This window comes from Homalodisca vitripennis, chromosome 8 (assembly GCF_021130785.1).
Source record: "Homalodisca vitripennis isolate AUS2020 chromosome 8, UT_GWSS_2.1, whole genome shotgun sequence".
In the NCBI taxonomy this organism is placed as follows: domain Eukaryota; kingdom Metazoa; phylum Arthropoda; class Insecta; order Hemiptera; family Cicadellidae; genus Homalodisca; species Homalodisca vitripennis.
This window is the reverse complement of record NC_060214.1, coordinates 25,019,930-25,034,594: the sequence shown is the minus strand read 5'-3', so window position 1 is coordinate 25,034,594 and position 14,665 is coordinate 25,019,930. Positions and strand designations below refer to the sequence as shown.

At 37.1% G+C, this 14,665-nt stretch overlaps 1 protein-coding gene across 1 annotated transcript; it reads left to right on the top strand.

The window, feature by feature from the left end:
• The first annotated feature begins 10,986 nt into the window (after positions 1-10,986).
• LOC124368082 (putative gustatory receptor 28b) lies at positions 10,987-14,454 on the top strand. Its single transcript, XM_046825357.1, has 5 exons — positions 10,987-11,053; positions 12,889-13,163; positions 13,831-13,899; positions 14,096-14,185; positions 14,380-14,454. The coding sequence occupies exons 1-5, from the start codon at positions 10,987-10,989 to the stop codon at positions 14,452-14,454; spliced, it is 576 nt and encodes a 191-aa protein (XP_046681313.1).
• The last annotated feature ends 211 nt before the right edge of the window (positions 14,455-14,665 follow it).

Here is a 14,665-nt window from a genome sequence, read left to right as displayed (position 1 = left end):
AGTAACTGACATTAGTGTAACAGCGTAGATTCCCAAAAGTTTAATTGCTCGCTTGACTTCTGATGTCTTAAGCTGAAGATCTTTGTAGACTCGTTCCAGAGTGTCAAATACGCTGACGAGTCTCGGATACTTCCAGGCGGAGCTGAAGAATGTGACAGCCGCCACCACTTGTAGAGAGACTATATCCAGTGTTATTACAATGTCAATGGATCTGTCCAACGAACGCAATGACTGATTACTCAATCTATCCATGAAATGCATGTGTAAAGTGATGATGGATAGTAATTCTTGCAGTATGACTAAGGTTATGCTCCACAGAAATCCTGTATTAGAAAATGTGAGCGCTTGGATTCCTATGGCCCAAGAAGTACATTCCACTGGCAGACCTCCAACTATTCTACTAAATCTAAGCAAATTATCAGGAAAACTTTTCATTTTTGGTGAAATAATAGTCAGGATTTTGTGGGAGACTTCTCTAAAGCCTTTCTATATTCTACTTTTTCAGAACTTGCGTAAGTAATTGGAGTAAGTGCTTTATTGATTAGTCAATTGCTATTCAATATTATACCAAGTAATAGGAGGCTAGACGCTCTCAAAGAAAATGCTTTACTTGTAATGGAAATAATCATTGCTTGCTCAATGGTTAGGCGTGTTGACAATAAGATTTATAAATTTTTCGCGGTGGCAAGAAGAAAATTAATGATTTGCCTAGAATAAATTGTCTTTGTCAACACCTTTGACCTAATTTAGCACTTTTTTATAATTATATCATTAATTATTGTACAGAGTTCACAAATAATACCTAATTACATACTCTAGCGATATATTTTAAAATTGGTGTTTGTATGTGTAGATCCCAACTCCTGAATTCTTGAACTTTCTCCCCTTTTATCGATCCCCTGAATTATCGATAGGAACCGGCAGCTTTATTAATGCTGAACTGGAATTGACTGTTTTGGAAGTGCTAAGATAATAGGCGATTGAGATGATATTTTCCTGGATTGAAGTGGTAGTGAAATGGCCCTACTTTATCAGTGTATGTTACATTCTAGACCATATTAATATCTTTTATAGCATCCTAAGGGTGAGTGATGTTCATTACAAGAAATATAAAACGCACAAAACTTCATCCTTTTACTTGCTTAGTTCAGGTCATGTTTCAGTTTTTTATAAAGGACCCCCAATATAAAAAACAGGACAATTTGTTCCTCTAAGGTTTATCTTGTAACTTATTCCATCTCGTTGATCCAATCTGGAATTTTTCTGGAACCTCGGTAAACCAGGAAGCTTATGACTTAAGTTCTGAGATTACGTTGTGTTACTTTATTTGAAAAATATCTATTATCTGTACTCCAACAGTATCTGTATTTCAAAGGGTTTCATGTTACCTTCAATAGTGGTTTGAAAAGGGTTGTTTCTTAGTATTATTGACGTAAGTTAGAGCAATTTATTTAATTTTAAGAAAACCCATCTCTGCAATTTCAATAAAATAGCAAAAGTCAATCCGTGTCAGCTTGCAAAACACGATACTGTTTCCAATATCCATATGTTTATTATATTATGATCTTCTAACCTTTTGAATTCCTTCTCAACTTGTATTTCAGTGTGTAATGTCTATGCTAGGCTTTGTGAATATAGGCTTGCCAACAGGAATTGTTTTGATGCTGTTTTAAAAACTGGTTCAAGTGAACTAAAGTTCCAACGCTGATGTAGAGTTTGTCTTATTGCCACGATGAAGAAAATCTGTAAAAAGTGTATGTTTATAGTCATTGTAAACATATATATATATTTTATTATAAAGTGCACACTAACACTCAACCTTTAAGTTCAAACAGAAATTTATTTTTAAAGACAAACTTATAACATAATTTAGCTCCTTCAAGTAATGTTTGGCCATTTAATATAAGGAAACTGTCTCGTAGTTGCAGTTTATAGTGTGAAGGCACTTGGTAGCGCTTTGTAAGGCAATCCTAACTTTTTGCAGCGCTGCCTGGTGACGAGTTTTATCAATACACCTAGCATATAAACCTTCTCCATGGAAATACATACACATTTTCGTAATGAGATCGGTCAAATAGTTTCCGAGTCTATCAATGTTATATATATACAAACATCCTCTTTATATATTTATTGAATCATTCATAAGGTACAGTAGGTTTTGCTACACGAGAAAGCTTTGATTTCGGCCCAGTCGACTTTTATTTACCGTAAAAAATCTCTCCAAAATCCACAGTCTGATTGATTAAGTACAGTTTACCTACAAAAAGTTGTTTGTATTTACAGTTTACAAAAAAACTTCTCTAGGATTTATCACTCACCTACCTGTGTATGTCTTCAGTTCAACATGCGTAGAAAAATCATATTCTGTAAGCTAAGGATCTTGAAATCTTTGTATAGTAATAATTGTTTATTTCTCATTTATACTGGTAAAGTTCTCTAACACGCTACTTCCGAATGGCGTCAAACACGCAAAGTTATTAATTTTGTGAGATTTACCATCAGATCAGATAACAACAGTTTAGTCGAAACCAAACAAAACATCTGTCAGATAAGACTGGAATGTCGAGTTCTCACGTGAGATAACAAGCTTGGCAGCACAGACATTGCTGTGCAATTGAAATTAATTCATTGCCAAGGCTTCACACCGGATAAAAACACAAGATGTGTTTCAAAACTTAGAGTACTATTTAATATAGGCCGAATTTAATTCTTTACAACCTAATTATTTTATTGAGATTCATCCATATAATTTTTTTTAACGTAGGGGGAATGCATTTGGGCACGGAGTGTGGGACTCCCTTGCGGACTACCCACTAAACCCCCTACGGGCCACGGAGGGCCCAGGCCGGAACCCTTTCGGATGACATCTTGCCTGGTCCGTGGGTCATATGTCCCAACCAGGACAAAGCTACTTGTTTCGGAAGCTAGGGGTCAGCCAGGCATCCGTCTTGATGCTTCTGATGAAGGATCGCATGTACATGAGTTACTGCATTCCAGGCGTCCTCACTCTGCAACATCATCTCTACAATGGTCTCTGCCGAAACATCGCCAACTGTGGTGGCGAGCGTTCGCCTGGCCTCGGTTGAAGCGCCCGCAAGCGAAGAAGGTGTGATGAACATTATCATCTTCCTCCGGGCAGTAAGTACATCGAGGCGACCTGACTTTTACCATCCTGTAGAGGTACTTCCTAAAGTAACCGTGCCCCGTCAGGAACTGACACAGAAAATCTATCTTCCCGTGGCCTCGATCTATCCAGGATTGAAGCTCTCGAATGAGACGGAAGGTCCAGCGACCGTCCGATCCTTCCGTCCACCTCCGCTGCCAAACCTGCAGAGTCTCCACCCTGGCAGCAGCTAAGGCATCCCCTCTACCCCGCTCGGCAGCCTCCCGGAAGACGGTCTGTCTCTCGATGGCCAGCAGATCAATAGGAATCACCGCAGCCACGACCGCCACGGCCGAACCGGAAACTGTGCGATAGGCGCAGGCGACCCTAAGTGCCGCTCTTCTCTGTACCGATAACAGCTTTTGACTGTATCGCCTTATCCTCATGACACCCGCCTAAACCTCTGCACCATACAGCAAGGTTGAGTTTACAGTAGACATGAGGAGGCGTCTCGTACTTGACCTAGGGCTTCCTACGTTAGCCATCAGCCTGCCGAGAGACATAACCACCCTAGAGGCTTTGTCACACACACCGCCTGAATGTGCTCCCAATACCGAAGACGGCAGTCGAGTAACAAACCCAGGTACTTCGCCGCAGTCCTTGTCCGAACCTCAACACCCCCCACATTCATAGTGATCAGAGTGGGGATTCTCCGTCGAGTGAGCATAACGATTACGGTCTTGGTGATCGCCAGCTCAAGTCCATGGCTCGACATCCAGGCATTGACCCGAATCATCACCTTATCAAGGCGTAAATGTGACTAGTCCGGAGTCCTCGCCGTGATAAATGCAGCCACGTCATCAGCATAATCCACGAGGAAGACGTTGTGGGGCATCTCAAGGCGAAGTAAACCATCGTATGAAACATTCCTTAGGTCTGGGCCGAGAATAGACCCTTGAGCCGCACCGGCAGTAACCTCTTTCGTTTTCCTTCCTTCTTTGGTTTCATACAACAGCGGACGGTTCTTCAGGTAGTCCAGCACAACGACCAGGAGATAGTCGGGCACGATGAAGTCCCGCTGCAACGCCTCTAGCATGTCCTCCCACCGAGCAGAGTTAAACGCGTTCTTTACGCCAAGGGTGACCAACAGCACAATCGGCCGAGCCTGGTGACAAGCTGTTTCGGCTTGCTGGACGGCACTGATCACCTCTGTAATGGCGTTCAGAGTTGAGTGTCGCTTTCGAAAGCCGTGCTTCGATGGACGACTGCAATCTCGGTTTCAGCAACCTTTCATAGAGCTTCCCCGCGGTGTCAAGCATACAAAGTGGCCTGTTCGGGTCACCTTTGCCTTTGCTGATCAGCGCCAATCTAGCAACCTTCCAGCGCGGCGGGAACATACCCGCTACCAAACATGCTTTAAACATATTCAGCAGCAAGAGCGGATAACTCGCCGACACAATCTTCAAAACCTCAGCTGGAATGCCAACAGGTCCTGGAGCCTTCTTGTATCGCATGGTAGACACCGCCGCTACAAGCTCCTGCTCCGTAAAAATGGGAACGTCTGGAACCGGTCTCGCTACTCTCTCCTCCCGCCTAACAGGGTGACTTGGGAAGAGAGCTTCCACGATCGCCGAAATCATTCCAGCAGGCATTTCTGTGCTGTTCCCTATTCCTCCGAGCTTTTTCACACAAGTTTGTATCCTCTTCCCCAAGGGTCCGAGTCCACCTCCTGGTAGAGCTCACGCCAGCATCGTGCCTTGCTCAGACGAATTGCTGCACTCAGAGCTTTCTTAGCAGCCTTATGCTCTGCCGACCTAATTATAGCTTCAGGCCGGTTTCGAGCTCGCTGCGCTCTACGTCTGCACATTATTGCAGTTCTCCTGAGCTCGCCGATTTTGTCCGTCCACCAGAAGGCTTGGCGACGGCCCCGGTAGGGTCGTTTCCGAGGCATTGACGAATTAAAAGCGTGTTCTAACAGTTTCATCCATATAAATTAATTGTACTGAATCTAAAACTAGCAATAACCGCGAAATATAGAGGCAGGAAATATGGTACATACCTTCATAATACGTCCAAAAGGGCTCATGAAGAGGAATGACGATCAATTATCTCAGGAGTGTTTAGGATGTGATAGAAAAAGAATACGTGAATACTTCTGTGTTTCAACAGGAAATTGCGTGCGAAGCCGCGGGACAACTGCTAGTATATATATATATATATATATATATATATTATATATATATATATATATATATATTAGCTAATTATTTTATCGAGATTCATCCATATAATTTTTTTAACGTAGGGGGAATGCATTTGGGCACGGAGTGTGGGACTCCCTTGCGGACTACCCACTAAACCCCCTACGGGCCACGGAGGGCCCAGGCCGGAACCCTTTCGGATGACATCTTGCCTGGTCCGTGGGTCATATGTCCCAACCAGGACAAAGCTACTTGTTTCCTGGTATTATTTATATATATATATATATATATTATATACTATATACTATGTGTGTGTGTGTGTGTGTGTGTGTGTGTGTGTGTGTGTGTGTGTGTGTGTGTCTAAGTTCATGAAACAGCAAAAATTAGATCAACTAGTTTTTAAGGACAATTTATTAGAGTTATCTATTCATTGTAGTAGCTTTAACCCATCACATTACAGTGGTGGGCACTTAGTATTCCCCGTGCATTTGCGAACTATTGCAAATATTACTATTCATGCTTAACCATTGAGCGATGAATGATTTAATCATATTTTCATTACAAGATATGCATTTTCTTTTGTGCGATTCTGGCCACCTCTTATTTGATCTAATACTGAATACTATTGACCGGACAAAATAGCAAACAAACAGCTCACGCCAATTACTTACTCGAGTTTTGCACTAAGTAGAGTGTACTGACGTTCTTGCAAAATCTCTTACAAAAAAAAATCGGGGCTGATAATACACAAACAATGAATATTTTTCCTGATAAGCAGGTTTTGTAGAATAGTCGGAGGTCTGCCAGTGAAATGTTCTTCTTGGGTTAGAGTAATCAAAGCGCTCACATTTTCCAATACAGGATTCCTGTGGAGCATAATCTTAGTCATACCGCAAGAATTACTATCCATCATCACTTTATACATGCATTTCATGGACAGATTGGATGATCAGTCATTGCATTCGTTGGACAGATCTACTGACATTGTAATAACAATGGATATAGTCTCTCTACAAGTGGTGGCGGCTGTCACATTCTTCAGCTCCACCTGGAGGTATCCGAGACTCGTTAGCGTATTTGACACTCTGGAGTCTACCAAGAACACCAGCATAAGATATCAGAAGTGAAAAAGGCAGTAAAGTCTTGGGGAATCTACGCTGTTGCGCTAATGTTAGTCGCTACGATGTTCTCATTGCCATTCGAGTGTTTGCTAAAATCTCTGCTAAATTCCATTGAGTTACATAGTCCATTTCAAACTCAATGTACCCCAAAATTTATTTCATTCACTACTGCAAGTCAATAGGTCCGTTTTTCCTCAGATACACAGGATATTTTTTTAATAAATACTTTTTTGCTTAGTGTGCTAAAAATTTAAGTAACAGCATTAGCCAAATACCATTAATTTATAAAATGTATTATAAGAACATAAATATAATTTCCCTTTGCGAGTTTGACAACGCTTAAAACTAAAAAACATCGTTTCAGTTATGTATAAAACATTGTCTCAAAAATTCATTAAACCAGAACAAAAATGCCTTTACTATATTTTGGTTCAATATCATTACATATTTTTCCTAGCCATTGTCTTCGTAGTAAGATGGAACTTTACCGGAATATAATATAAGCCTCTGGTATATAAATCGTGCAACGTCGGTATGAAATTCCCACCAAGAAAGAGAATACCTCCGCCACATCTAATTGATTGGTGGACGGAGTTGAGTGAATGAACACGATGACGGAGAGAAAATTAAATGATGGATGTAGTGAGACTCGGCAGCACACCTTGGCTCGGAGACTAATTAACTGTTGACGTTCCCCGACTTATCATTCTCTCTGAGCAGTTGAAGACCTGGCGTACTTTTGTCTATAATTGTGAGTGTGATTTGAGATGACAAATTGAACCATTCACTGTTTGTTGCAATGTTCAGTTATTATTTGCTAGAAATAAATAACATCTGTATTTAAGTAAGGCTAATTTTTGTTCCATCACATTATACTAGTATTTCCCAATTCTTGAATTGAAATTTTGATTTGATAGATTTCCACTGCACATTTCCAAAATGTATGCCATTTTTTGAGTCATGCTGTTTATTAATAATTTTTAAATCTCTCTTCCCCAACTTACACAAAACATGAGAGGGTTTGAGAGTCTTTGTAGACATTAGTCTATTGTAGATTACTTTCTCTTAGATAGTAAGGTACAGACACTCGAATTTGAAAGTTAGCTGCAAAATAACTAGAAATGATATGATATAGAGGACATATTTTAATCAGTATTATTGTTATTATGTTTAACTTTAGTTTGTTTACCTGTACATTTAGACATATGAAACAAAAATTTACTAACACAAATTTCCAGATTTTGTGGTTAGTAAGAAAACGTTATAGCAAGTTTTTATACAAGATAAAATATAGTATTTTTGAGTTAGTAAATTTTAAATTATAAAATTTAATGATTAAAAGTTATCATGAAGCTAACGTCTTAACATTTTATTATTGACAGGGAGATTGAATAAATTCGCCATTGTCTTTTAAGGAGTTCTTAAAATCATTATATTGAGCGTATTTATCATCAAATTTTAATAACTGCTGTTTAAACATGAAATTTTTGACTGAGGAGGTTTTATTGTTTTACCTCGTTTTACTCTGACATTCAAAACAGAAGTAATTCATTGAACCAAGAGGACCATACTCGTATATATAAAGTTTTAGGTCTCTGGTAACTTTCTGTGAGTTCTAAGAGTTATATATGGAGAGACAACGATACGATACTTAACAAGTTATGATTTCTTTCTTTATTCCTCAATTTAAACATTACTATTCTAATGGTTGTCAGTTATAACTGTTACCTGTTTGACCAAACATATTTCTCGGGTTATGTTACAGAGAATTTTATGCATTAGAAATAAAACTCTCTTTACTGTGATCTCAAAACCTCAAAATAGCACTCGTAGGTTTAATTTTGTTTCAAGTTTAAAGATGGTTATAACTAGGAATATAGGCCAATGTTTTACAATGGCCAACTGATATTCTAGTGTTTAATTTTAACCTACAATACGTTTAAAAAAGATAGAAATCTGACGTAAATAACATAATAAGTACTTGCCTATGTTTGGGAATTTGTTCTCTACCGTAACTAAAATTATTAAAAAATTACCATTTTTGTTTGAGAGCCTAAGCATTTTTATTTGTGACCGACGCTACAAAACTTATTATTGTAATTGTTATTTTTCTTACAATACGCTATGGTATGTTTAAACCCCTTCGAAAAACTTCCTATTTCTGAAAATCATGGACACCGCGAAGGCCAAGAACTTGCTAAAGATAATGTCTGTACTAATAGATTATAACGTTTAATCGATTGGTATTGTCATATGTTTGTAGGCGATTGGCTGTCTCACATTCCTTAGTACCATGGTTACCAGATCACCCTTAGATAATAAATATATATAGTTGGTCACTGGAAGATTAATCTCTACTGCTTACAGAATTTGTCTCAATTTCCAGATTTTCAGTACCAAAAATGTAACGTATATCACTTACAGGGTGGAAGTACCTGACGTCACGTGACGCCTTACTGGCTTCATTGGAATTACATACAACATTACAAGTAGTTAGCTCATATAACTCTCAATACGTCCTGCGGACACAGTCAATGCAATATATACTATGCTCAAAATAAATTTATAATTCCTTCAGTAGATAATAGAGATGTTGTGATAGGCTTCAATGAAGCTTAGCCCAATCCATGGTGGGATATGCCCCATTATACAACTCGTCTCATTTCTGTAAAAATTAAGTTTTAAATCAAATTTAAAATCCACTGATAAAATATTTCTCGAGATATTTTTGCCACATGATACATTTAATTTTGTGTATATTAAATTTCGTCTCATAGCAGTGTTTAAATGACAAAAGTATACATACTAAACCAGTCTAGAGATGATGCATGTGGTGGGATCGAGATACATGTGTAATACGCGACTTGCAGAAACATCATGTGATTGTTCCCAGATTGCTTACTTAATAATTGTTCCACTATGTTCTCGTTTGCGTTTAAGAAAAAGGTGACGTGCACCACCACCAAACTTACACTGGTGTTTCTATATAGAAAAAATCTCATTTTAAGGCTATAGATCAGTTCGGTTTCGAGATATGGTACAGACAGACAAAAATTGACTTTTTCCAGCCTTTCAAAGCTTCGCTAACGCTTAGTCACCGTCAATTGTGGTATCTAGTTAGGTCCAGTAATACTTCTATGTCTCGGTACTATAATATTTTGTGTTACCTACGCTGACAAATTTTTTAACTTTGTAAAGTTTTTCCAGCTATGGCTGGTGAAACACTAAATGGAGATAACAGAGGCAAATATTCCTCCAAAACAACATTACAATGAAACAATTACCTAACAGCATTCTTAAGATTAGTAATATACAGTTTTTTTTTATTTAAGCCACATATTTGTATCTAAAATTAGAGCCCACTATCAATTCTCTATTAATTAGTCTAGTGAAACATTATTGATTATTCAACCAGCAGATGAAAATTGTCTTTTAATTTTGAAATGTTTGTAATATTAGAAACTTACACACACACACACACACACACACACAACACACACACACACACACACACACACGCCCGGGTGTGTATTCCATGAAAGTATTAAATTAGGTAAAAGTGTGTTCCAAGTACAGGGTATATATATATATATATATATATATATATATATATATATATATATATATATATATATATAGAAGGTATTGACTCGACAATTCATCGTTATAATAGCTTGAGTCATCATCGGTCCGTCGTGGTATTATTGCAAATATTATCATTAATGCATAACTATTTGAGTAATGAATTTTTTTTTTCATATATCCATTACGCGATAAGAACTTCCTTTGTGCTCTTGTCATCAAATATGTTTTGGACTAATGTTGAATAGCAATTGACTAGTCAACAATGAGCCCACTCCAATCACTTAATAGAGTTGTGAACCAAGTAGAATATGGTAACGCTTTTGCGAAATCTCGTACAACAAAATCAGGACTGAATTTATTTTCAACAAAACACATAATGCAAAGTTTTCCTGATAAGATGCTTAGGTATTGTCAAATAGTTGGAGGTCTGCCAGTGAAATGTTCTTCTTGGCCCAAAGGAATCAAAGCGCTCACATTTTCCAATACACGATTTCTGTGGAGCATAACCTTAGTAATACTGCAAGAATTACTATCCATCATCACTTTATACATGCATTTCATGGACAGATTGGATGATGAGTCACTGCGTTCTTTGGACAAATCCATTGACATTGTAATAACAGCGGATGTAGTCTCTCTTCAAGTGGTGGCGGTTGTCACATTCTTCAGCTCCGCCTGGAAGTATCCGAAACTTGTCAGCGTATTTGACACTCTGGAACGAGTCTACCAAGAACTCCAGCATAAGACATCAGAATTCAAGCAAACAGTTAAACTTTTGGGAATCTACGCTGTTGCACTAATGTTAGTCCACTATTTTTTAAACGAATTGTTCCTATGAACCACAGCGGGACAAGTTTGTAACAAGAAGTTTTCTTTACAATATCCTTCGTCACCATTGTACTGCTGTACTGCTCCCAAGCCGCCCTGCTCGTTCCACTTCATGCATGTGGCTTAAAGTATCGCAAAGTCCTTTGAAATGGTCAACCCTAAGATCAAAATGGAAGTCACAAGCCCTGCCACTGTTGACGGCGCCCACACAAGATGTAAGAAAAACGATTATTCACAGACAATTTCCTGCTGAAAAAGCAAAATATACAGAACTCAAACTCAAAAAAATATAAAAAACAATAATAAAAAAAAGACCAAGTGACTATTATAAACAACAAATTTGACATCATCTTTTACGTAGAATATACGTATAAATGTCGACAAAAAAGTAATATTTAACAAATAAGGAATAGAGATTCTACTTGTATTATGGCGATCAGCTTAAATTTCAATATTAGCTAATGTATAATTAAAGCATCCTTAAATTTACTAAAATAGATTTATTAGTATCTGTTGCTATATGATAAATTCCCTTTGGGTTCAATATTATATGCTGTTAATTGTCTCAGAATTTCGGTGAAGAATATCTAATCAACTGTTATTAATTATTACTGATTTTCTGCCAATGTAACATTAGGTAAAAGAAGTAAATTATTACTACTGGTATATACGTACATATAAACGTTGGACTGAGAAGCATACTTCAATAAAATTCCACCAACGTCCATCCTTGTTTCAATTTTTGTATAACTTCTGGCTGTGCCTTATTCTTCAAAAAGCTATATTAGTGCTAAATCATTTCACTGTACATAAGAATAGTTGTGAAATTAGTACATCCAGGAACTATGTAATTATTTATATACCTAAAAATTGTATCCCTAGTCGGTGAAGAACAGAAGCGATGTCCCAAGAAAATGTTTCTCTCAAAACTAAAATGTCATTGTCTGCCGTATAGTTTGGTGTCACCAATTGCTATAGTCATGGGTCACTATCCGCTTGGTTCCTCAAACTGTAGTTCCAGAGTGAATTGTTCCACAAACCATGTTAGTGCCCGGTAACTCCATTTTTGTTTCTTTACTTACTGTAAATATGCCGTCCCACAATTTCAAAGAAAACCAATTTCGAGTACAGTAAATTTTCAACACATTCAAAGTTTTATTTAGGCTCCGTAATGGTTAACCCAGTAAAGTAATGGGTAAAATAATAATAAGTAGTATAAATTAATATTAAGTGGTATACACTAATATTAAGTAGTATAAAGAAATACTAATGTCATAAAGTAATATTAATTGGCATAAAGTAATATTAAGTGGTATCAAGAAATATTAAGTGGTATAAAGTAATATTAACTGGTATAAAAAATATTAACTGGTATAAAGTAATATTAAGTAGTATAAAGAAATATTAAGTGGTATAACGTAATATTAAAAGAGGTATACAATAATATTAAGTGGTATTAAGTAATATTAAGTAGTTTAAAGAAATATTAATTGGTATAAAGTAATATTATTATTATTAAGTGGTTACATTTATGTAACTGACAAAGAGACCGTCACTGCCCGTGGCTATATGTGGACCGGAGACAGTGATTACTACTAGTGAGGTTAACTGTTATAGGCTACTTGTGCCAAATTACCTGTTAATCTACAGTACTTGCCTAGTGTCAACGCGGATTAAATTACGTAGATAACCGAGCCATTATATGATATATTTAATGAATTACTCCGACAATATATACTGATACATTTCAACACGTAAATGGAGGGGTGGGGATTCTCGTGGTGATGTTTAATCAGCGTTGTGTATGGCTCTTTTATCACAGATGGCCGTGTTTATGATAATCTGATGCTACTTCCTTTGTTAAAGATACTGTCTTAATTAATTTTTAGTTTCTAGTTTTGTACAATGGAATAAAGGTTTTGCTAATATATTAAATTTGTCCATTACATGTTTAGTTTTGTAACTTATAGATTCATAGCTCCATTATTTCTTCCTGTCAAGTAACTACTATGGTATTGTTTTGTATTTAAGAGTATTTTGTAATTTTTAGGCAGTATTCTTTCTAAAATGAAGAAACTGAGGACTCTGATGAACACCTACTGGATGCTGTGTGACGCCGTACACCAGGCTAATGTCTTCTACTGCGATCAGCTGATGGCTGTTACCTTCTCCTCATTTCTTCACATCACTGTCACGTCTTACTACTTTTTCTTGCTCCTAAAAACTGCTAAAATGCTCGTCATAACTAATGAAGGAGCTTGGATCCTGCTTAACATCTGCTACGTACTTCTGTTGCTAAACACAAGTACGGACGTCACCAACAAGGTAAATATTATATTCAGACATTCTAACATAACTTATACATGTTTTTACCTGGTAACATGGTATATGTTTAATGACGGTTAGACCAAAAAAGCATAGTTAGTTATAAACATTGCTTGTGTTGGGCGAATCTCCTAGCCTTCCATAATCGCTCTTAATACTTGCTATTGCATTAAATTTTGTTATATTCGCCATGATAACAACCAATTAGAATGAACCACGTAACTGACATATAATACAATTTCCTCAATGTCTCTGAAATCCTGTTTTGACGCAAAGATACGTATTCCTATTAATGCGTATATCAGAGATTCCACACCTGGAACAGCACACAGAATCAGTTGTAAGAATAAACATTCCTCTATATGCCCAAATAAGTTCGGGTATGCCAAGAGATATTTCATCATATATGACAGTTCTCAATGGTCCTCAGGAACCTCCGAGCCGGATATACCTACTCCTGATAATAAGGTGTAGCGCGAGTACGGGAATTTTCTGGTAACTGTTACTGATCGGAGGAATCCTCAAAGACTTTTCCACACGAAGGTGAAGAGGCTAGATGACTCATCTTTTGGAGTCTATGAACTATTCAAGATTTTTTTCTATACAATGATATTGCTCTTGGACATGTGACAATTTTTTTATTTCTAAATATATAATGTTGTTCCAGGCTGATGAGACAGGACAGATGATCTGCAAGTTGATTAACAAGGACTTGGACCAGAATCTGAGAAAACAGGTAATTTCTCTTAGCTATTTAACCACTAACTCGACCAATTTAGTATGGTTTAATAATGATCTTAGTCTTATTGTAATAATTTCTTGGAATGTTATTAAAAGACTTAAAAAGTATGAAGTCCCGTATTGCATTTTTGATCAGCGTTTTGGTGCAAACTTGTTGAAAATATGTAACTATCTTTGTGGGTGTTTTCCAGCTGGAAGGGTTTCTCCTGCAGTTGCCTCACCACAACGCAAGATACTCTGCTCGTGGATTTTTCCCGCTCAACAAAAAGACCCTCACAGCGGTTAGTGATTACTTTTTAGTAATATTTTTTTAGTAGTGTCTTTCATAGCATTGTACGATAATGTATACATTTATTTATCCTCCATATAATTTTCGTTAAATTTCAACCTACAGTTAAATATCGTAACAAGATAAACTTACTGTTTACCAAACATGTTATAGCATGAAGATTAACAGCGTGTTCTCTCTGTACAGATGGCTGGAGCGGTGACAACTTACCTGGTGATACTGATTCAGTTCCAGACTGAAACCATCATCCACCTAGACTAAAGAAGCTTAGGAGTTAGTACAGAAGCACTGAATATAAACTTCGAATTCTGTTTCTGCATTCATTCACGTTGTATTATTGAATGTTGTTTAGTAAACCCTCTGATTCAAAGACTTGTTTGTGTCTTCACAATCACACTGACAATTAGATTTGTGTAAAATGTTCAGTGAGTTCAATGATTCAATAAGTGTTAAATGCTTTTTTCAAATTAGT